Source organism: Acanthochromis polyacanthus, chromosome 14 (genome assembly GCF_021347895.1).
Source record: "Acanthochromis polyacanthus isolate Apoly-LR-REF ecotype Palm Island chromosome 14, KAUST_Apoly_ChrSc, whole genome shotgun sequence".
NCBI lineage: Eukaryota > Metazoa > Chordata > Actinopteri > Pomacentridae > Acanthochromis > Acanthochromis polyacanthus.
The window spans coordinates 2,201,498-2,223,057 of record NC_067126.1 but is presented as its reverse complement, the minus strand read 5'-3'; the positions used below and the strand labels follow the sequence as shown (position 1 = coordinate 2,223,057).

The 21,560-nt window shown below is 43.9% G+C and overlaps 2 protein-coding genes across 6 annotated transcripts in view; both read right to left on the bottom strand.

The window, feature by feature from the left end:
* LOC127537039 (NACHT, LRR and PYD domains-containing protein 3-like) overlaps window positions 1–3,162 on the bottom strand; it is a 246,767-nt gene extending 243,605 nt beyond the window's left edge. For all 5 annotated transcript variants that reach the window (XR_007946361.1, XR_007946362.1, XM_051958709.1 and 2 more), the window contains exons 1-2: window positions 2,096–3,162; window positions 1,617–1,776 (exon numbers count right to left, since the gene is read on the bottom strand). Coding sequence is in view for 3 of the 5 variants with exons in the window: in XM_051958709.1 (XP_051814669.1) it covers window positions 1,617–1,747 (131 nt within the window). In the remaining 2 variants the exon portion in view is untranslated. The remainder of the gene's footprint in view (window positions 1–1,616; window positions 1,777–2,095) is intronic.
* Window positions 3,163–8,968: 5,806 nt separating this feature from the next.
* sgo2 (shugoshin 2) lies at window positions 8,969–19,273 on the bottom strand. The gene is made up of 9 exons (XM_022218708.2): window positions 18,987–19,273; window positions 17,188–17,291; window positions 16,935–17,110; window positions 16,767–16,841; window positions 16,070–16,131; window positions 12,881–13,020; window positions 11,176–12,804; window positions 9,619–9,733; window positions 8,969–9,540 (listed from the first exon to the last, which is right to left on the bottom strand). Exons 2-9 carry the CDS (start codon window positions 17,270–17,272, stop codon window positions 9,417–9,419), a joined length of 2,406 nt encoding a protein of 801 aa, XP_022074400.2. The 5' UTR covers window positions 17,273–17,291; window positions 18,987–19,273; the 3' UTR covers window positions 8,969–9,416.
* Window positions 19,274–21,560: the final 2,287 nt, after the last annotated feature.

Sequence of the window (21,560 nt, the reverse complement as noted above, 5' to 3'; positions counted from 1 at the left end):
GACATGGTAAAAGGTGCTGGAGCACAATGCCCCCTCAACATTTGTGACTGCCCCCTCATACATGCCTGGCTAGACCCGGCCCTGATTAGCAGGTCAAACTGCTTCATTCTTTCTAATCAACAACAGATCAGCAGGATTCTTGCTTCTATGATTCCAGACACTTTGAACCTGTGAGCTGCTTTACAATCCACTGACTCAGACAGGAAATCATTCTTAAAGTCCTTCTCTGGGTTGATTCTGAAACGTCTCAGAATCTACTTGAGGAATGGAGCTGAAAGAGAAGCGAGAATAAAATCTTTCTGATCTCAGAGTTCTAGATGAAGCTTCAACTCTGACTCTGATCAGAAGAAAGAGGAATCCTGGAAGAGAGTGAGACATCGCTGTTTTATCAAACTCTCTGATGACGTGAAGTTTGACAGTTTGAAAAGTTAAACTGTGAAATAAATAAATTCTGTATATTAAAGACAGATGAAGCCAGCAGCTATGAAAAGAGAAGAAAATGAAGAAGTGAGTAAAAGAAGTGTGAACACAGCAACACATGCACTTCTGCAGTAAAACCATGAGGCTTCAAAGATGTCGCTGCTGGAAAAACCAATAAAACAGACCAGACTGATCAGGTTTAGCAGAGTTTAGACCAGCAGTGAGTTTATCCAGCTGCTGTTACAACCAAAACTAGAAATATGTGCAGTTTGGGGGGTTCTGCTCATTTCATATTCTGGAGATAATCATGCAGCCTGATGACAACTCAACTCTGATGACTCTGAAACTGAGGACCAATGTTCTTCATTTGTGGAAAATAAACCTGGATCTCGTTCAAACTGATCCTGGAGTTTGTTTTTTTCTGCAGTAATAAAAGGTCCAAACTTTGATCAGAGAAATAAACACTAGTGAACATTTTACCTGGACTTTAACACGTCAGATTGTAGAGTCTGACTCTGTTCCAGAATAAAATAAAGCTGCTAATAACTGACAGATCTCAGACTGTGATGTAAAAACATCCTCTCAGCTTTTAATATCTGGGAATCACAGATTTTTATGTGTTTTCATAAAAACCTCAGCGGCATTATGGAAGCAAACTGTCATTTAAACGGTTAAATTCTGAACATGAATATTTGGTATTTGTGATCAGGACTGATGCTGATCAATAATCTAACTCAGTCAAAGAGGACAATAACATGAATATAGAACAGATTTATGACAGTTGCTGTCCTCCAGGTCCTCTGTGGAACTTCTTAAATGTGATGAACTGAGGGTTCTGGAGGTACGACAGGCTGGTTCTGATCCAGGAGGAAGCTACCTTGGAGTTTGTTCATGCAATAAAACTCTGCTGTTTCTTTCATCTCTTCATGCTGCTTTGCATCTGATCAACTATCAAACATTCTCTCAAACTCTTTCTTCTTGCTGTAGATCAAGTGTCTGTTTCTGCTCCATATCTCTGCTGTTCTAGCGCTCAGGTCTGATCCACACATACAGATATCAGAACTCTGAAGCTGGCAGAGCTTTGCTGTGTTAGTGGTGATACAACAGAGAAACTCATCTGACAGACGCAGCAGCATTTCTTCTTCCTGCTCACTCAGTCATCTTCAGCTCACTTTACAGCACAAACACTTTCTTACTTTGTGTCTGAGGGTTCAGCTTCTTTCCTGGAGTCTGGAGGATCTTTGGATGGGTCACTCTTCATGGACAGACGGCTGGATGCTGGAGGCTCTGCTCCGTCCTCCTCTTCCTCCACATCACTCTTCATCATCACTCAGTCTGAGAGTTAAACCAGCAACACTGAGTGACACACAACAAGAATCACAACAAACACGTCTGTTCCAGAGTCACAGTTCAAAGTTTCACATCAGGAAATAAAACACAGAGTCCAGAGAGGAACAGAACCAGTCAACAGTCCACCTGGTAAATGAATACATCCTGATCTTCTGTTACAGTCCACAGAGACACAGGAGATCAATGAATGCTTTTCATGTTGTCTTTGTAATATTTTCAGTCACAGAGGTTCATTGAACAAGGTTGTATTTTAAACATCCAACAGTCCAGTCAGTGATACAACACAGTGATCAGACATTTACACATTTCTCTGGAGGATTCTCACCTGCTCAACTCACTTCAGCTCCACTCAGAGACACTTTACACCTTCATGTGTCCAGGAAACAGCTGGAGAGAAGAAGCTGATGGTTCTGCTGGTTCTCCTGTTTGATGTGAGGACGCCGTCACATCCTCAGAACTTCAGAGTCTAAAAACATCAGAGTGACGTCAGAACCAGTCAAACCTGCAGCACAAACCCAGTCAGTGTCAGAGAAAGCTCCCGTCAGATGATGGAGGTCTACTGTGTGTCCACCAGATGGAGCTGACTGAGCAACCACAGATCAGAAGCATGAGGAGGAGGAGCAGCAGTCTGGATCACAAACACCACTACACCTATGTTGACATGTTGGCTTGTTCTGAGGCACAAAGCAGCCTGAGATTCCTGTCAGGGACCTTCACTCTGTCCTGGCTGCACATGCTGCCTGCTTTTAAAGCTGCTCTTTAACTGGACTTTTACTTCCAAACACTTTTCCTAAAAAGCCTTTTCAGTCCCATAATCCCTGAAGTTGTGTTGCTGTGCTGCCTATAAACGCTCACAGCCCCTCTCTCAGTGTGGACACAGTCTGATGAAGTTCAACAAAGGAAGGACACTTTAACATTCAGGGAGAGTCTGACAGCAGATGTCAACATCTGTTGGTGGTTCTGTGATTCTGAAGAAGGTGGAGCTGCTTCAGTCCAACTTTACTCTGAAAACAGTCCTGAATAAAAGGTCAGGAACAGATGCAGGAGCTGAACAGATCAACCAGAGCAAAACAAGAAGACGACAAGAGAAAAGGATGTTGGAAAGCAGCTGAGTCACATCAGAGCAGAGAATCTTTTCCTCATCAGGCTCTCACAGTCCTTTAAATAGAGATCACATTTGTAGCTGAAGTTCAGGAGCAGTACCACACCTCAGCCTCTCCACTTCCTGTCATGTGACTCTTCATACCACTCTGTCTTTGGCTGCATCCATATCTCCACCCTCTGGACTTGCAGACTGAGCCCTCGCGGACTTCAGTCATACGTAATGTGACGTCTTTACCGTCATCACGTAAAGTCTGCAAGAGCGGGAGTCTACAGCATTATGAATGGAGCTAATAGACAGACTTGGAGTCTGTTTCAGTCGTTTCCGTGACACTGTTTGAAGAACTATCATGTATACGCTATAATATTAATTAATTTGGGTATTACTTACATTGGAGGACTTGCTTTCGTCCTTTTTCCACCATTATTTTTCTCAGCTCATGATTTAGGCTTCAGACTGCACAGCTTTTATAGGCCAGACGCAATAAAAAAATCGAAAAATTTAAACGTCACGTCCGTATTGCAATGAATTGTGGGTAATCAAACTGGTGAAGTCTGCAGAAGTCTGCACCCCAAGCAGACTCTCTGGAAGTCTGCAGAAAGTCCGCTTGAGGCCCCTTGTGGACTGGATGAATTGTGGATTTGGACAGCCCTCAGCACTCCCGGACTTCCCGTGAATGCGCCTGCAAAGTCCACGAGTTCGCAAGTGCGGTGAAGTCCAGAGATTTGGATTCAGCCTTTGACACTTGTTCATTCTTGCTTCTTGTGCCCCTCCCTTCCTCCCTCCCTTTACTTCGGCCTCCTCTTCCTCTCTACTCCTTCTCCTGATTGGTCGGTCGGCCCAGGTGCTGATCCCTGATGCAGATTTCACTCACACTGCAGTCGTCACCAACATAACCCTCATTTACATTTAATAAACGACTTTTAAATCTATACTGTGGTTCTTGTCAGTAAAATGCTGTTTTACCACCAACCGACTGTTAAACACCCACAGAGCAGCAGAGTCAACACGGTCCCAAACAAACACTCCACATCAGCCCAACGTCACATTAAACTGACCTGAGGTCTGATTTAAAAACCACACAACATGTTTGTGTTGTCTGTCACAGACCCAACATGAGGGCAGTTTGACATTTTCACATTTCTCTGCTGTAAACTTAGAGATAAACAGCTGCAAAGTCAACTTGATGAGCCCTCAGTAGAGGGCAGAACCATGCCCTCTGCTGGCAAAAACCCTGTCCTCCCTGTACAACTGATGCAATATGTATCAATTTTGATCATGTACATATCTCCCTCCCTACTTGATCTGCTGACCTGTAAATCCACAACTGTGCAGGGGACCTTAGACTGATCTTCAGTGCCAAGTTTGATCATCCTGACTTCAGCGGTTGCAGAGATATCGGACCGGACATAGCCACATACATACATACATACTTACCCAGCCAGATACCCCACCAAATGCAATAACCCCACTGACATTTGTCAGGCATGGTTAACTATAAATAACTTCCACTGAGGTCAGACAGTTTAACACAGCTGTCATTCTTTAACATTATTGATTACTGATATTGATCATCATCCTGGACTGACGAGGAGCAGAATAAGTTCAGCTTATCACACACCTGAGAAACACAACAAACACACCTCCTGACTCCCAGCAGTAGATCACTGACACAGGAAGAGGCAGAAGTGAAGGGAGGGAGGGGCAGGAGAAGGAGAAGTACCCAAGAGGAAGTGCAGAGTGGTACGTTTGACCACATAACAGGAAGAAGAGAGACTGAGGTGTGGTCCTGCTGCTGATCCATTTATCCTCCACTGCTTCTATTTCCTGCATTCACAGACTTTACTCATGAATCTTGTGTTTCCTCTTTTCTTCTTCCCTCCGTATATTTCACCTCTGATAATAAATCCAAATGTTGTTGCCCAAACACCCCAGCAGTGTTTCCTCCTGGACCTGTTTCTCTGCTGCACCAACAGCTCTTTAGTTACTGACATCTTTAAATATCTGAGGCATTTATAATGGAAAAGAGGAAGTGAAGCAGTTTTCAGTAAAGATCATTCACCAGATAAAAAGCTTCCTCAGCAGTCAGTATTAAAACACTCCTGTGATGTAAGAACAGCCTGAACAGAAGTAAGGTTTTCTGACAGCAGAATAATAATAACGTTAAACTAACTCTCACCTTGTTGTCCTCCTCTGTCCACTGTAAGATGGAATCTGAACTGTTCATTTCCTCGTTCTTCTGTTCCTCCTCCGTTACAGTGTCTTGTGAAAGTATTCGGCCCCTTGAACTTTTCAACCTTTCGCCACATTTCAGGCTTCAAACAGAAAGATATAAAATTTTAATTTTTTGTCAAGAATCAACAACAAGTGGGACACAATCGTGAAGTGGAACAAAATTTTATTGGATATTTTATACTTTAACAAATAAAAACCTGAAAAGTGGGGCGTGCAATATTATTCGGCCCCCTTGCATTAATACTTTGTAGCGCCACCTTTTGCTGCAATTACAGCTGCAAGTCGCTTGGGGTATGTCTCTATCAGTTTTGCACATCGAGAGACTGAAATTCTTGCCCATTCTTCCTTGGAAAACAGCTGGAGCTCAGTGAGGTTGGATGGAGAGCGTTTGTGAACAGCAGTCTTCAGCTCTGCCCACAGATTCTGGATTGGATTCAGGTCTGGACTTTGACTTGGCCATTCTAACACCTGGATACGTTTATTTGTGAACCATTCCATTGTAGATTTGGCTTTATGTTTTGGATCATTGTCCTGTTGGAAGATAAATCTCCGTCCCAGTCTCAGGTCTTCTGCAGACTCCAACAGGTTTTCTTCCAGAATGCTCCTGTATTTGGCTCCATTCATCTTCCCATCAATTTTAACCATCTTCCCTGTCCCTGCTGAAGAAAAGCAGGCCCAAACCATGAGGCTGCCACCACCATGTTTGACAGTGGGGATGGTGTGTTCAGGGTGATGAGCTGTGTTGCTTTTGTGCCAAACATATCGTTTTGCATTGTGGCCAAAAAGTTGGATTTTGGTTTCATCTGACCAGAGCACCTTCTTCCACATGTTTGGTGTGTCTCCCAGGTGGCTTGTGGCAAACTTCAAACCAGACTTTTTATGGATATCTTTGAGAAATGGCTTTCTTCTTGCCACTCTTCCATAAAGGCCAGATTTGTGCAGTGTACGACTGATTGTTGTCCTATGGACAGACTCTCCCACCTCAGCTGCAGATCTCTGCAGTTCATCCAGAGTGATCATGGGCCTCTTGGCTGCATCTCTGATCAGTCTTCTCCTTGTTCCAGGTGAAAGTTTAGAGGGACGGCCGGGTCTTGGTAGATTTGCAGTGGTCTGATACTCCTTCCATTTCAGTATGATTGCTTGCACAGTGCTCCTTGAGATGTTTAAAGCTTGGGAAATCTTTTTGTATCCAAATCCGGCTTTAAACTTCTCCACAACAGTATCTGGGACCTGCCTGGTGTGTTCCTTGGTCTTCATGATGCTCTCTGCACTTTAAACAGAACCCTGAGACTATCACAGAGCAGGTGCATTTATACGGAGACTTGATTACACACAGGTGGATTCTATTTATCATCATCAGTCATTTAGGACAACATTGGATCATTCAGAGATCCTCACTGAACTTCTGGAGTGAGTTTGCTGCACTGAAAGTAAAGGGACCGAATAATATTGCACACCCCACTTTTCAGTTTTTTATTTGTTAAAACAGTTTAAAATATCCAATAAATTTCGTTCCACTTCACGATTGTGTCCCACTTGTTGTTGATTCTTGACAAAAAATTAAAATTTTATATCTTTATGTTTGAAGCCTGAAATGTGGCGAAAGGTTGAAAAGTTCAAGGGGGCCGAATACTTTCACAAGGCACTGTACATAGAAATCACATGACTACAGCTAAGTCCAGCTGGCTGTGGGTTTCCTGCCTTCACCTTGTGTTCTGATGCTGCTCAGCTGAAGACACATTTACTAACAGAGTTGTGGACAGACTGATCAGAGACATGATGTCACCAGATCAACATGTTTTCACTGATGAGGATCAAACTCTCTGAGGTGTGATCAGTGACCTGGAGCTCTGCAGAAACACCAGAACTCCACAGGACAACAGCTGTGATGCCGAGACATCCAGAGATGTTCACCGTCTTTCTGGGCCTGAAGTTCAGCCGTCTCCACCACAAACAGTCGCTGTGTGACCTCACAGTCCACTTTATCTCTGAGCTCAGCTGCTGCTCATCAACCTTCAACCATCAAACACTCGTCCACACAACACGCTGCACACACACACACACACACATCTACACACAAACACTGAGGTGTGTGTGAGTGAAGTGATCATTCGGGCATCTCACTGGGTGGTCGGAGGACAGCGAGTAAAACCTGAAGCTGCCGTCAGTCGGAGCCTACATGGACGACCTCACAGCACTCACCACAACCAAGGCCTGCACTGTTCGACTGCTGAGAAAGCTGCAAGAAAACACCGAACTGGCTCATATGGGGCTCAAACCAAACAAGTCCAGAAGCATTTCCATCATCAAGGGAAAATTATCAGACCATCACTTTCACATTGGTTATGATACTATTCCAAATGTCTCAGAGAAGCCTGTGAAAAGCCTTGGCTGATGGTATGATACCCTCCTCAAAGACAAACAGCAAGTAGACCAGCTAAGGAAGGAGGTAACCAGCGACCTAGTGAACATTGATAGAACCCAGCTTCCTGGCAGGCTGAAGCTCTGGTGCATACAGTTTGGGCTACTTCCATCCTGGGGGCCATAGGGACATTGTAGGCCAAGTGCTGCAGAGAAGAGGTGGTCTTAGCCTTGGGACCAGCACCCCAGCCTGGAACAAGGCCACTCCATCCAAAAGATGCAAGCTGGTGGTGCAGGAAGTACGATGGCAAGAGGAAGCAGACAGGTGAGCAAAAGCCATTGCGCCAGCAAAGCAAGGCCAGTGGAGGACCTGGGAAAGAGTGGAAAAGAGGAAGATCTCCTGGCAAGAGCTGTGGGATATGGAGACATTTAGAGCAAATTTCACCATCAAGGCGGCCTATGATGTCCTACCATTGCTCAAGAATCTCAGCCAATGGTGAAGACCCTGCATGCTCACTCTGCCTGACTACAGCTACACTCAAACACATTTCAGTGGGCTGCAAGACCAGCCTCACTCAAGGCCGTTACACCTGGAGGTACAACCAGGTGCTGAAATGTCTGGCACTAGTGCTGGAGACGCAGCAGATGAGCGTTAGCGCCCTTCCACCCACATCAACCCGATAGCAAGAAACAACATTTGTCTGGGAGGGTGAGGGTCCTCTTGGGCTTGTGATTGGACAATGCTGGTGAACCTGGGCCAAAAGCTCTGCTTCCCACCTGAGATCACATCCACCAACCTGCAACCAGACCTGCGCTATGGTCAGCATCGCTTGTACACGTTTACATCACTGAGCTCCCGGTGCCCTGGGAGAGCTCAGTAGAGGAGGCCTATTAGCACAAGAAGCTGAGGTATACAGAGCTTGCTGATGCAAAACAGCGAGGTGAGGAAGGTGAGGGTCTGACCAGTCGAAGTAGGCTGCAGAGGGTTCGTAGCCACCTCCACATCCAGGCTTCCCTGGGAGATGGGAGTACTGAAAAGCCCACTGGCAATCAAGGACCCGTTCAGAGCCGCTGAAAAGGGAAGTCAGTGGCTGTGGATGAAGAGCAAGGACTCCACCTGGCCTTCAAGTGAGTAGATGACATCTAGGGGATTAACTGCTGAACCCTCTGGAGGTGTCCTGGGCCTATCAGTGAAACACCAACGAAGGAGGGTGTCCACTTAATAACCCAAAGGATGCCCTCACCCGCTTGACCGTCCCACAGTCTTAGGTGTCTCATGCATGCAAGAAGATCCCTTTTTCATCAACATGTGGTCCTACAACAACAGATTTCTCAGCTGCTTTAGGAGGAAATAATTATTGTCAACCTACTCATTAAATAATTTCAGGTTTTACTGAAACTAAACTGAGTTTCTTGTTGAAAAAAAAGTCTTTCTTCTGCTGTTTTCTGACATTTTATAAACCAAACGACTATTCGATTAATCAAGACAACAACCGACAGTTAAATTGATGACATTTATTAGTTAAAGTCCTTCAGTGAAACAGCCATTCAATAAATATAGTGGAGTAAAAAGTACATTTGTATTAGAAGCACAGAAGCAATAAAAATGACTCAAGTACTTCAAATATTTGCTCCACTGCAGAGAAGGCAGGGTTTCTAATGAGGTTTTATCCAAAATGTTAAGAATTGAGAAGAAAAATTAGATTTTTCACTAGTTTCATTTGTTGTAGTTTAAATGACTAAAGTATAATTTTATCGATAAAATGGTCAGAAATGAAAAGAAAATGCAGATTTCTGTCAGATGGCGTAATACAAACTATACATGGACTGATCTCCGGGAGAAACTTTAAAGGTATTTCAAATTTACTAGAAAACATCTTTATTGAACTTTAAGGCAAACTTGAAAAAAACAACTAAAAATTAAGTTAAACAGAGAAACTGACGATAATCAGTCCAGTACCATGGGTCTGTCAGTCTTGGTTTTGCTGACAGTTTTCTTCTTCTTCTTGTCCTTGAACATCGGGGAGCTGAGGAACGTGCTGTCGGTGTGTTCGTCTCCTCGCCTCAGTTTGCTGTTAAACAAAGACCTGATTAATGCTGCAGCTTCCTGTTTGAGGCTCACAGGTCAATGATCGATAAAACCTTCTCACCTCCTCAGAGTCGGCTCTAGGTAATTGACCACACCTTTCCTCCTCCTGGTCCTTCCTCCAGCGTCACCGTCTGGAGTCGACATCGTGTTCGTCAGCGACGTCAGAACTCTTCCTGCTGCGACACAAACAATCAAACAAAACAGTTTCTAATCACAGCTGCAGAGGGTCGGGTCAGCCAGCTTTTAAATAAAACACCTTCACCCAATGTTTTCTTAGAAACACCTACTGTAATCCTCCTAGTATATAGAAATAAAAATATGGATATTATTCGAATAACATAAAATGTGGATAAATACAGAAAAAGATCATTCCAGAACTGCAGGACATTTTACATCATATTCCCAATACCCCATGTAGAAAAGCCCAAATCGTGCAGTAGTGTGTAAATGTTCTTGTCCTGAGACCAAATCCATAAAACTAGGAGAAAAGAATGTTTGAAAATGTTTTTAAAATACCAAATAAGTCTGGAGTTCCTCCTAAAATGCCATTTTTCTCTTGTCCCAACGCCCTGATGACCAAACTGGACCTCTGATAAAACAGTTCAAATCCATCCAACAACATTTTAGCACAACCTGTTGATGAAGTTTTCCTCATTTTCTGTCTTGTTTTTTTCGTTTCCATCCTCCATCAGTGTTCCTACAGAATGTGTAGATCAAAGCTATGTCCTCTCTTCTATTTTCCATCTTTTCATCCATTGTCAGTCTTGATTGAACGTCTCTCTCTACCTCATATTATCAGGATCAGACTCATTCTTTGGACTGTTTTCCATCAGTGGTCAGCAGTAACAGCTAGCTAAATATCTAGCTTCTACTGCTGAGAAAAAGATCACATTAGCATGGATTAGAGTAGGGTTAGCAACAACACAGAAAACATGGGATAAAAACGCCACCATTGATGTGGAAGCTGAGCCAATCAATACCTATTATTGATCAATATAGAGCAGAAAACTGGAGAAGAGAAGGTTTAGTTTTCTAACATTTTGGAGTCTAGATGTCCTCTAGTTCTGGAATGATCCAAAACTCTCAGTGTCAGTCCAGTGTAGCTTTCATCATCTTCCCCCTCTGTGATGAGAGTTCAAATCTAAACAGCTGCAGCTCATAAGTCTTATCCCTGCTGATTATTTTCTCTATTAGTTTGAACTCTAAAAGGTCAGAAAAAGGTGAAACTATCAGTATTTTCTAAAGATGAACGTAACAAACATGTTTAGTTCAAAGATCTTCAGTTTACTGTCAGAGTGGATGAAAGAAAGCAGAAAATCTTTACTAGAGAACCTGAAATCACAGAATTTAAACTGTTTTCTCTAAAACGTATAGTCAGAATGTGTTCCAGAGTTTTAATATCTGTGGAAACATGGTGGTTCCTGGTTTCTTTTTGAATGATTTCCATAATTCTAACTGGTGACAGAAGACATCTTTGAGTTCTCTCTCCTTCTTTATGTTGTTCTGGTTCCTCAGAGCTGCAGGACTTTAGATTAAAACATAAACCACAGTGAAGAAGAACATCCAGAAGCTGCTGGAGTTCAGAGGGTTGATGTAAAAACTCTGATTAAACTGATACCTGGAGAGTTTCCAGTCGACTCCTGGATCTCCGTTTCTCTGCTCGGACTGGCCAGTAAAGATTCGATGTCAGCGGCGTTCCCGTCGGCGTTCATCCATGGTGGCAGCTCGTCCATCAGCAGATCTCCAACATCGTGGTGGACAGACTCAGACGTCTTGCTGACGTTCACACAAACACTTTCATCTCCAGTTTTCCGTCGACAGACAACAAACGTCCCTCGAGGGTTTCTGGAATCTGCGGCTGAATTCTCATCAGACGTCTTCCTGTTTGGTTTCAGGTCCGTCCTGGACTTGTTGGACAGACGCTGGAAGAAGTAGTCCTCTTCGCTGATGTCAGGATGTGAGTCCAGCAGCTGTAAATCTTCTGTTCTGCGTTCAGGTGGAGCACCGATGGGATCAGAACCTGATTCGTTCTCAGATCCAACCTCTTTGTTGCTGCGCTGACTTTTCTTCTTCTTTTTCTTCTTCGTGTGATCTGAAATGTCTTCCTCTCTCTTCTTGCTGGATGGTCTCGTGTCTTCTCTTCTGGATTTTTTATGTTTCTGGACCTCTGATCCTGAATCAGTGAGTTGGTTGTCCTTCTCAGCGTCCGTCCAGGATCGCTTCCAGGAACGCCGAGGCTCCGGCTGAAGATTCCAGTCGGACTGTTCACTTCCATCCAGAACCTCTTGACTGGACCCTGCTGGAGACATCAGGTCTGGTTCTGGCGAAGCTCTGCTGGAGGAGAAGCTGTCTTGGTCCACTGAGATCACAAAGGTCCCTCTGCACCTTGAGCCTCCGCTGGGACCCGTCTTTGTTCTGCTCTGCGATTTATTTCCACGAGAGGGAAGAAGTTCCACCTGTCTGGACTCTTCTCTACAGAACATCATCTGGTCTTCAGGTTCAGAGTGAAGCTGCTGCAGTGTGGACCGACTCCTCTCTGTCTCACGAGGAACTAAAGTCTTCCTGCTGACTGTTTTTCTGGACTTTCTGCAGGTGATTTTGGGGTTTGTCTCCTCTGAAGGATCCGTCTGTCTGGCAGCTGAAGACTGAACTTCAGGATCTGTGAAATAATCGTCCAGGTCTGGTAGGACCAAATCTCTGGATTTTAATTTGTTGTTCGATGTTTTCTGAGGTTTGGCCAGTTTGGGGATGCGAGAGGTGGTGATGTTTCTACACAACATTTTGGGCGACTGAAGCTCAGGACATTCTGTGTCTCTAAAATCTTTGACCGTTTGTACCACGGTTCTGGTAAGTTCTTCGCTGGACCTGGAATCTGCCGGGTTCTTCACCTCTGCACAGGTTTGTTCTTCATTCTTTTTGCCCTTCGTTTTGTTGGAGCATCTGGTCTTTTTGGCTTTGGTTTCCACGGTGACAATCTCGCTGGCGTTACTGAGCGTCATCTCCATCGTGGTGTTCAGCAGCAGAGTCTTCTCTGGTTTGTTTCCAGGCAATGGTTCAGGTTCCACAGCAAAACCAGAGGAGCTGGACTTACCACATGTCTGCTGGTTCTGGACAGAGAGGACGGACTTCATGTCGAACCCAGACTGAGATAAAACCATCGACAGTCTGTTCACTTCCTCCCTCAGGCTGCTGGAGCTTCCTGTCTGAGCGACTTGGACACACCAACTTGAACGGCTTTTCTCAGCGTCTGGGAGGAAAACATCAAAGATACGATAGAGGAAGTCATTATTTTACATCAACGCTAGAAGTTCTCACCGTCCTACCATCAGAAACGTGTGAGGACTCGTCATGTCTCTGGGCGTCTTCACTGGGGATCTTCTCAGGCCGGTCAGCTGATTCGGTTTCAGTCGGACACAAAGAACCACTGAAAACTTCCGGCTGCAGCAGCAACTGATCTGTGAGGCTGAAGAACAGAGAGAAATGGTTCACATCAGTGTTCCAGCTTTTCTTTGAATCTGGAGGAATCAGCGAGGGACAGTTCTCAGTTACAGAGATGCAAAAAAGTAAAATAAAAACGTAATAAATCAATGACAAAACAAACATTACAGCAGTTTATCTTAATGGTTTTATATTTAACTACACACATGTTCAGTTTTAACACGTTTAATGTTCAACACCTCAGGAAGTGGAGGCAGAGCTTTATTCAAGCTGTGTGAGATCTGCAGACCTGTACTGGGGACATTGTTAAGGCGGTAAAAAGAGAACTTCAAGGAACTCCTGAATCCGGTAAACACGTCCACTGTGGAGGAGGCAGAGCCTGAAGACTTAGGGAATCTGCTTCCATATCCGAGGCAGAGGTAGTTAAGAAACTCCTTGGTGGCTCCAGGTATGGACGAGATCCTCCCTGAGATGCTGAAGGCTCTGGACACTGTTGGACTGTCTTCGCTGACATGTCTCTACTAGGGATGGGAATTTCGACTAATTTCCGAACCGACTAGTCGTTAATTTTATTGGCGACTAGTCGGTTCGGAAAACTTGCAATTTAACCCTTTAAGCGCCAAAGTTGCAATATTGCCACCAGCAACATTGCTGAACATAACAAGCCATAGCTTCAAATATACTGCCTCGTGTGCCTCATGTACTGTACACCAGGAGATGGCGGACATCTGGAACTTCAATCTGAGCATCAGTTGTGGGCGTGTTTTCATTCAAAGTTTTGGAGTTTACAGAGTTTGAAAACCGAGGAGACGAGACTCGCCGTCGGAGCGTATCAGAGCGCAAGACGGCACATTTTAGAGTGAGAAAACTCACCGTACCGAGAGGTCTGGTCAACACTGACAAAGTACTTTGTCAAGTAATGGCTTACTCATATTCTGAAGAGGAATATTCACCCTCTGATGAAGATGTTCAGTCGTCCACTGAGACAGAAAGTGCCGCTGCGTCTGTGCGTAACGGCAGCGGGTCGGTGTGCCATGACAGTCCACGAGCAGCACATAGTGGAGCCGATGCTTTGCTTCGGGGGGGCAGGAAGGGACGTGGTGGGTGTAGCTGGAGTGGTCAAAACACCGCTAATGATGAGGGGGATAGCAGGGGTTGGAAAAAGAGACAAGCATATGCTACTGGCAGGATCAACCAGGTAGCCCAGACGGGATGAGTGTGTGGCGCACGGCCGAGTGAAGAACTGCATGGACCGGGGGCCGCGAAGCGTGGGGGGGGGGGGGGGGGGGGGGGGGGGGGCACACTAGCGTTTAACCGACTTGTAAAATACTAACTGTTTAATAAATGAGTCGGCGGTTAAACGATTAAACGACTAGTCCGCACATCCGTTGTCTCTACAATCGGGTACAGTGCTGTGGAGTAGCAGACCGGAGTGGTGGTTTCCATCTTCAAGAAGGGGGACCAGAGAGTGAGCGCCAACTACCAGGGTATCACACTTCTCAGCCTCCCCAGGAAAGCTTACTCTAGGGTGCTGGAAGGGAGGCTCCGACTGATTGTCAAACCTCGGATTCAGGAGGAACAATGCGGATTCCAAGCAAAGGAGTTCAAGTATCTCAGGATCTTGTTCATGAGTGATGAGAAAATGGAGCTTGAGATGGACAGGAGGAGTGGTGCAGTGTCAGCAGTGATGAAGGCGTTGTACCGAACCGTCGTGGTGAAGATGGAGCTGAGCCTCAAAGAGAAGATCTCAGTTTACCATCCATCTCACCTATGGTCATGAGCTCTGGGTAGAGACCCAAAGAATGAGATCATGGATACAAGCGGCTGAAATGAGCTTCCTCTGTAGGGTGTCTGGACTCAGCCTTAGAGATAGGAGGAGAAGATCAGACATCTGGAGGGAGCTCAGAGTAGAGCTGCTGATCCTTCACCTCTAGAGGAACCAGTGGAGGTGATTTGGACATCTGATTTGGATGCCTCTGGGAAAGCTTCATTTGGAAGTTTTTTTGAACATGGAGACCCCAGGGCAGACCCAGAACTCGCTGGAGGGATTATGTATCTCATCTGGCCTGGGAACGCTCCGGGATCCCTCAGGAAGAGCTGGAAAGTGTTGCTGGGAGGAAGAACGTCTGGAATTACCTACTTTATCTGCTGCCTCCACGACCCCGGATAAGAGGAAGAAAATGGATGGATGGATGGATGGATGGATGGATGGATGGATGGATGGATGGGGCTACTTTAACTAAGTTAGAGTACCTTTAAGTAATATAGAGTAACTTTAACTAAGACCAGTTTAACAGAGATGATGCGTCTAGTGGCTTCAGAAATAAAAAGGAACGACAAACTTTTCCACTCAGTGAACAGCGATGAGCAGAAAAACAGTCAGTGATGGATCTGAGAGCTGAGCAGTGAATCAACATTCCAGGGTTCTCGCCAGGATTTTTTTTCAGCGTAGCGGCAGGTCGTCCTGCACGCACATGCGCGCAATAGACGGGAACGGGTCAATCGACAGGAAAGTACGGCTGAGGTGGGGAGACATAAATTAACCTGGAGTCGATAAAAACAAACGCACATGGTGTTATCTGTCAAATTAACAGCGCAGCGGCCCTAATCACAGTGTTAACCCTTCCTGTTCGGCCCCCGACCGTGGTCAGGAAGCCCGGGGTTAACCCCCTTCACTTCATCAGCAGCCGTAGAGGCAAAGACACAGGAGCCCAGTCGTATTGAAGAACACTGCAGCCTTTATTGTCTATAAACAGTGGCTGAACCGCACAGTACCGCCAACCAGCAACTACTCACCTTCTCTGCTCCTCCGACTGCACCGACTGCCCGTCTCTCTCACTCGCTCTCCCCCTCCCTCCCACACACACGCTGCTCTCTCTCCCTCTCTCATGACGGAGCCACACACTCTCATAACAACAGCGTAATCTTTGAAATGCGCTGGCGTAGCGGCCCTAATCACAGCGTAGTCTTTTAAACTGAGCGTAACGGGCCGTTAAGACTGTGTAACAGTCTGTTATGACAGCGTAACGGGCCGTTACACTGAAATGCGCTGGCGAGAACCCTGCATTCCTGACCTTTCTGCTACAGCAGGATCCTGGTTGACTTCAGGGAACATCAAAGCATCTTCTGAAAGCTCCTGAAGGAAACACAGGATTGAACACTTTGAAGTTTGATGGTTAAAATCAGCAGAAAGTAAAGATAAAACAGCTTCTATCAGCTGAAACATGTTTCTGTCTCGTTTCCATTGTGCCTCAAACATCTGAACAAAACTGAAGCATCAAACATCTGGAGTTCAGAGCTTCTCCCAACGTAATAGAGAATGACGAACGCAGTGTAGAGCAACTTCAACTAATATGGAGTAACTTTAATATGGAGCAACTTCACCTCATTTAGAGCAACTTTAATACAGAGCAACTTTAAATAATGTAGAGCAACTCAAATTCATGTACACCGTTCAATAGTTTGGGGTCAATTAGAAATGTCCATATTTCTGAAAGAAAAGCATTTTTTCAGTGATGATAACATTAAATGAATGATAAATCCAGTGTAGACATAGTTAATGTGGTAAATGACTATTGTAGCTGTAAACAGCTGATTTTTAATGGAATATCTCCACAGGGGTCCAGAGGAACATTTCCAGCAACCATCACTCCTGTGTTCTAATGCTACATTGTGTTAGCTAATGCTGTTGAAAGGATAACTGATGATTAGAAAACCCTTGTACAGTTATGTTTTTTTGTGATTCAGTTTGTAGTTTAAAGGTTTTCTTACAAGTTCAGGGAACAGATCCTTCACCATGTTCCAGTGCTGCACAGTGTTACTGAGCAGGTTCTTCACTATCAGGACCTTTAGAGGAACAGGAAGATCTGGGTCAGAACAACCAGGAACAGAACCAAACAGAACATCTGAGTCTGGCTGCTGTAACTGTGAACAACCAACCAGTTTTCTCTGCTTGTAGTTCTTGGTCGCCCGTTCGAAGCAGTCAGCTTCGATCTGTTTCTTCAGGAAGACCACCTCCTTCTCCAGCTCCCGACATCTTTCCTTCTGGGCCTCCAGAGCCCGAGCCAGAGCCTTATTGTTGGTCTTCAGAGAGACCTTGAAGAAGGACGAGGTGTCTGGAGGAAGCACAGCAGCGTTATTTCTGTTCTTCATAAACATCTGAGAGCGTCTAAAGAAACCAACCAAGACTCACTGAGAATCTTATTCTTGATCTTTGCTGCAGCGACGGACGTCTGCATGGAAGCTTTGGACAGAGTCTTCTTCATCACCGGAAACATCTTCAGAGGAACACCAGCTCTGATGGGAAACCAGGAACCAGAGAGAGACGCAGCTGTTAGAACCTCTGCATAATGACTGAACAGTAAAAATGACGTAACTTTTGCTATATATGTGTTTCTAGCTGTAGATATCTGCCAAATAAACTGCAAAAAATGAGTTGAAATTATGAATAAACTTCAAACTTTGGCAAAGTCACCAAAACTGTGCAAAATAAATTCAAAATGACAACATTTTTTCAAAACAGTTTTTAAAAAATGGCCTGAAATGACTTAAAATGTCCTAAAACAGGATTTCTGCAGAAATCAGCCCGTCAATGTCATTTTAATACTAGACTGTAAAAATGTTAATGCCACCACCGTGAACTCAACAAATTACACAGGTTTGTTTGTAAAAGATTATTTTTATATGAAAACCGTCTGTCCCTACATTTCACCATTTCTGAATCCAGAAACCACCCCTGACCACCCACAGGCTGCAGTCATTCTCTGAATTCAACGTTTTCTGCTCATTTTTGCTGGAATTTGCATTTCTCCTTTTCCCAGCTCTCCTCCACCTGGCCCAGCCTACCGGCCACTTTGAAAACATGCAGTTTTTTGGCAACTGTACCCGACCAGCCGGAGCAGTTATCACAATGGTTCGGTATGTTTACGCAGATGCACTTACCTGACGTCTATAATTATAGATTATAATATCATTATTGTCAAACATTTTTCTTGAAAACTGCAGAAAGAATTTTTAATGCCACTGATAATCACATTTAATGATTTTTAATGTCATGTAAGGCCTTAATTTTCACAAAATCAATTTAATGACTATGGATGCTTTTTAATGCCCTGCAGAAACCCTGTAAAATACGGAAAATGTTTCCAGAATAATGTAAAACTTTGCCAAAATGACATAAACTGTGCAAAGTTACTCAGAATTTGTCCGAATGAACTTGAAACTTTGGCAAAAAGTGACAAAAATTGTTAAGAATTACTAAAGATTTATCCGTAATGGTGAAAAATGTTCTAAATAAGTTCAAATGGGCTATTAAATGAACTGAAACGTGTTTAAGATGACTCAAAGTGTCTCCAGGATAATGAAAAACTGAACAAAAGGAGGGTTTTCTTTTATCGCTTTCATAAAATACTCAATTTAAATACTGATATTGACCAAGAAGTCAACTGTTTTGAGCAGATTCAGAAATACAAAGTGACATAACTTTAATATACAGCAACTTTAAGTAACGTAGAGCAACTTTAACTAAAAACATAAAGTGACATTTCACACTTTCAAACCGCTCATATTGGTTCTAACTGCTGACAGGTGTCATTATTGATTAATCTGAAGATTATTTTCTTAATTAATCAATCATTTATTTGCTGTACACAATGTGGAGCAGAGTTTCCCACATATCAAATGTCTTGTTTTGTCCAAAGATATTTAGTTTACTGTCACAGAGGAGGAACAAACAGAAAATATCTCTTTAAAAAAGAACTCAAACCCATTAATCGATCACCAAACTAGTTGACAACTGATCATTTGTGTTTGAGTTTCAGGAACATTTGACTTTAGTGTAAAAATAAAGCGAACAAATTCAGTTTTGATGCTGAAATCCAAACAGTTTAAGTGAAGTTAGTGATAAACGCTGCTACCTTGAGCTTTAGTCAACAGACGTTAGCAGCTAGCTCGGCTAACCGGCGCTAACTACCGCTGTCTGGATCAACTTACCGGTAAAAAACGTTCACCGACAGTAAAGTCGGTCTCTGGTCCACAGATTTTCTCCACAGCAACAGGAACTGATGATCAAATGCTGAGTTGAATCATATTTTTACCGGTTAATTCTCCGGAGCTTCCAGGAACGAGTCACTGATTCAAACGTAAACACAAAGTGCGCCGAGCTTCTGCGCAGGCGCCATGAGGGCGTGGCTAAACCTGGGGAGCCAATCAGAAAGTTTTAATTCAGACTTCCTCCTCTGAGTTTGTCTCTTCAGGCACAAAGCAGCTGAATCTCATAATAAATTATTTTTATTTTTTAATTTTCATTTGTATTTTTTATGATATTATTTTTCCTTCCCTGAGCTTGTCCTTTCAGGCACAAAGCAGCTGAAACTCATTCTTATAAGAAATTATTTTTCATATTTTAATTTTCTTGTGTATATTTTTTAATTATTGGTATTATTTTTCCTTCCCTGAGTTTGTCCTTTGAGGCACAGACCAGCTGGAATTGTTCCGCGCTTACTACAGAAGGTAAATAGATTCAGAAGTTGGATCCTCACAGTAACGCAGACACTACGAACAGCCTCTAACTGTGGCTATGTGGGCTTCATGTGAGGGTTTCATTTTATTTTCCTGACATTTCAGAGGAGACACTGCATCGTTGACTCCTCTGTAGAGGCATTTCTTCACATTCAAACAGAGCTTTAAAGGCCTTTATTAGAACATGAATTAGTTTTCAGGCTTCACACACGAAGCTGGGAAATTCAATAATCAAATAAAATGCATGATAAACTCAAATGTAGTGGCTGCAATATTTCAGAAGCAAAACAGATTCCAGTTATACTGTACATGTTGTGAACGTATTTAACCCTCGTGTCGTCCTGTGGGTCAAATTGACCCGTTTTAAAGTTTGAAAATGTGTCACAAAATGTTCAAAAAATCCTAAAATTGTTGAAAATATGGACATCAGAAGTTTCACTGTGAAAATATTTTTTTCCACATTTTCAAACTTTAAAACGGGTCACTTTGACCCGCAGGACAACACGAGGGTTAAATACACGATAAATTATATTAATATGAATATTAGACTGCTTATATGTGGTATTAATTTCAGTGCTGGGATTGCAGTGCCTTTACAGAACAAATCCTAAGATATAAACCGTTATTTTCCACCCAGAAGGCGCCGCTTCATAACAACACAGAGGTCCGATCGATGTCTCTGGGTTCGACCTCTACTCCTGTGTGCTCCCGGTGCTGCTGGGATCGATTGTTTCCCGGTAGTCGGTTCCCGTCCAGGTGTTCCACCGCTGCCTTCACATTGGAGCTTCATCCAGGGATGTCGCGCTCCTCCGGTGATCCGGTAAGTCGCTCTCTGTGCCTCACGGAGGTTCTGTGGTATTTCTGGCAGCGACTCTCCGCCGGCTAGCCGTTAGCTGCTAAGCGTTAGCCGCTAGCTGAGGCTACAAGTAGCTAGCGCGGCTAAAAACAGTTGATCAATGAGCTAACGGAAGCAGATCACATATTATCAGCTTGTTGGGTCATTACTGGGCTGTCAGATAGCTGCTGCTAATAATTAAAGAGTAAATATACTGTAAGATTTATTGTAAACATGCCGACATGGTGGTTAAATGAGACTCAAGCTCATAGCTGTTAGCCCGGAGCTAGCTGGCTTTAGTGTTAGAATAAAGGATTCTGTGAGGTTGGTAATGAGCCTGTAGGCTGACAGCGGCTCTGGAAGGCAGAAAACATCCTGATCATGTGAAAATTAGCTGGGATGAAGCAGGAAAGCGGTCAGCTGCGGCCTGGTGGGTCACATGATGAGCTGCACGATGTGGAGCTACTTCTGCTTCCTCCTCTGTTTACACACACGGTGTGGAGCCAGGGTCCGTCTGTAGCCGAGCCAGGGTCCGTCTGTAGCCGAGCCAGGGTCCAGCCTTCATCAGAGGGGGTTATCCACTCTATTTCTGATATCATGGCGTGTGTAGCTCATCCAGACTCCGTAGCCTTCTACATAGGGTAAGTAGATCCACACCCAGGAGACAGGACGGAGCTGAGTGTTTGGGTCACGAGTTGTGGTTCATGTTGGGGTTAGGGTCAGGGATCAGATGCTTGTTAAATGTTCTGTTTGTCAGGTTTAGAGGAAAACAGAAACCTGACCAACTAAAGTCTGCTCACTTGGTAGCAGCAGGAAACAGAATCTAACATTTAATGTTCTGAAATTAAACTTTAAAGCCAGTTAACAGAGGACACCTAAATGTTGACTTCCTGATTAGCTGACAGGTCATAAAGAGACATAAAATGAGACACCAGACGACATAAAATTATTGTTATAAGAGGCATAATGACCAGTAAGAGACAAAATGCAAGCAAAATAAACTGAAAGTGACCAGAATTACTGCCAACAGACACAAAATGACTAAAAGACCTGCGACATGACCATAGCAGAGACAAAAATATCCAAAAACAGAAACTAAATGACAATATGAGATACAAAATTTCTCAAAATCAAACAAAATGACCACAAGAGAAACTAAACAACCACCAATATTGAGTGTGAGACACAAAACAACCACAATGACATGAAAA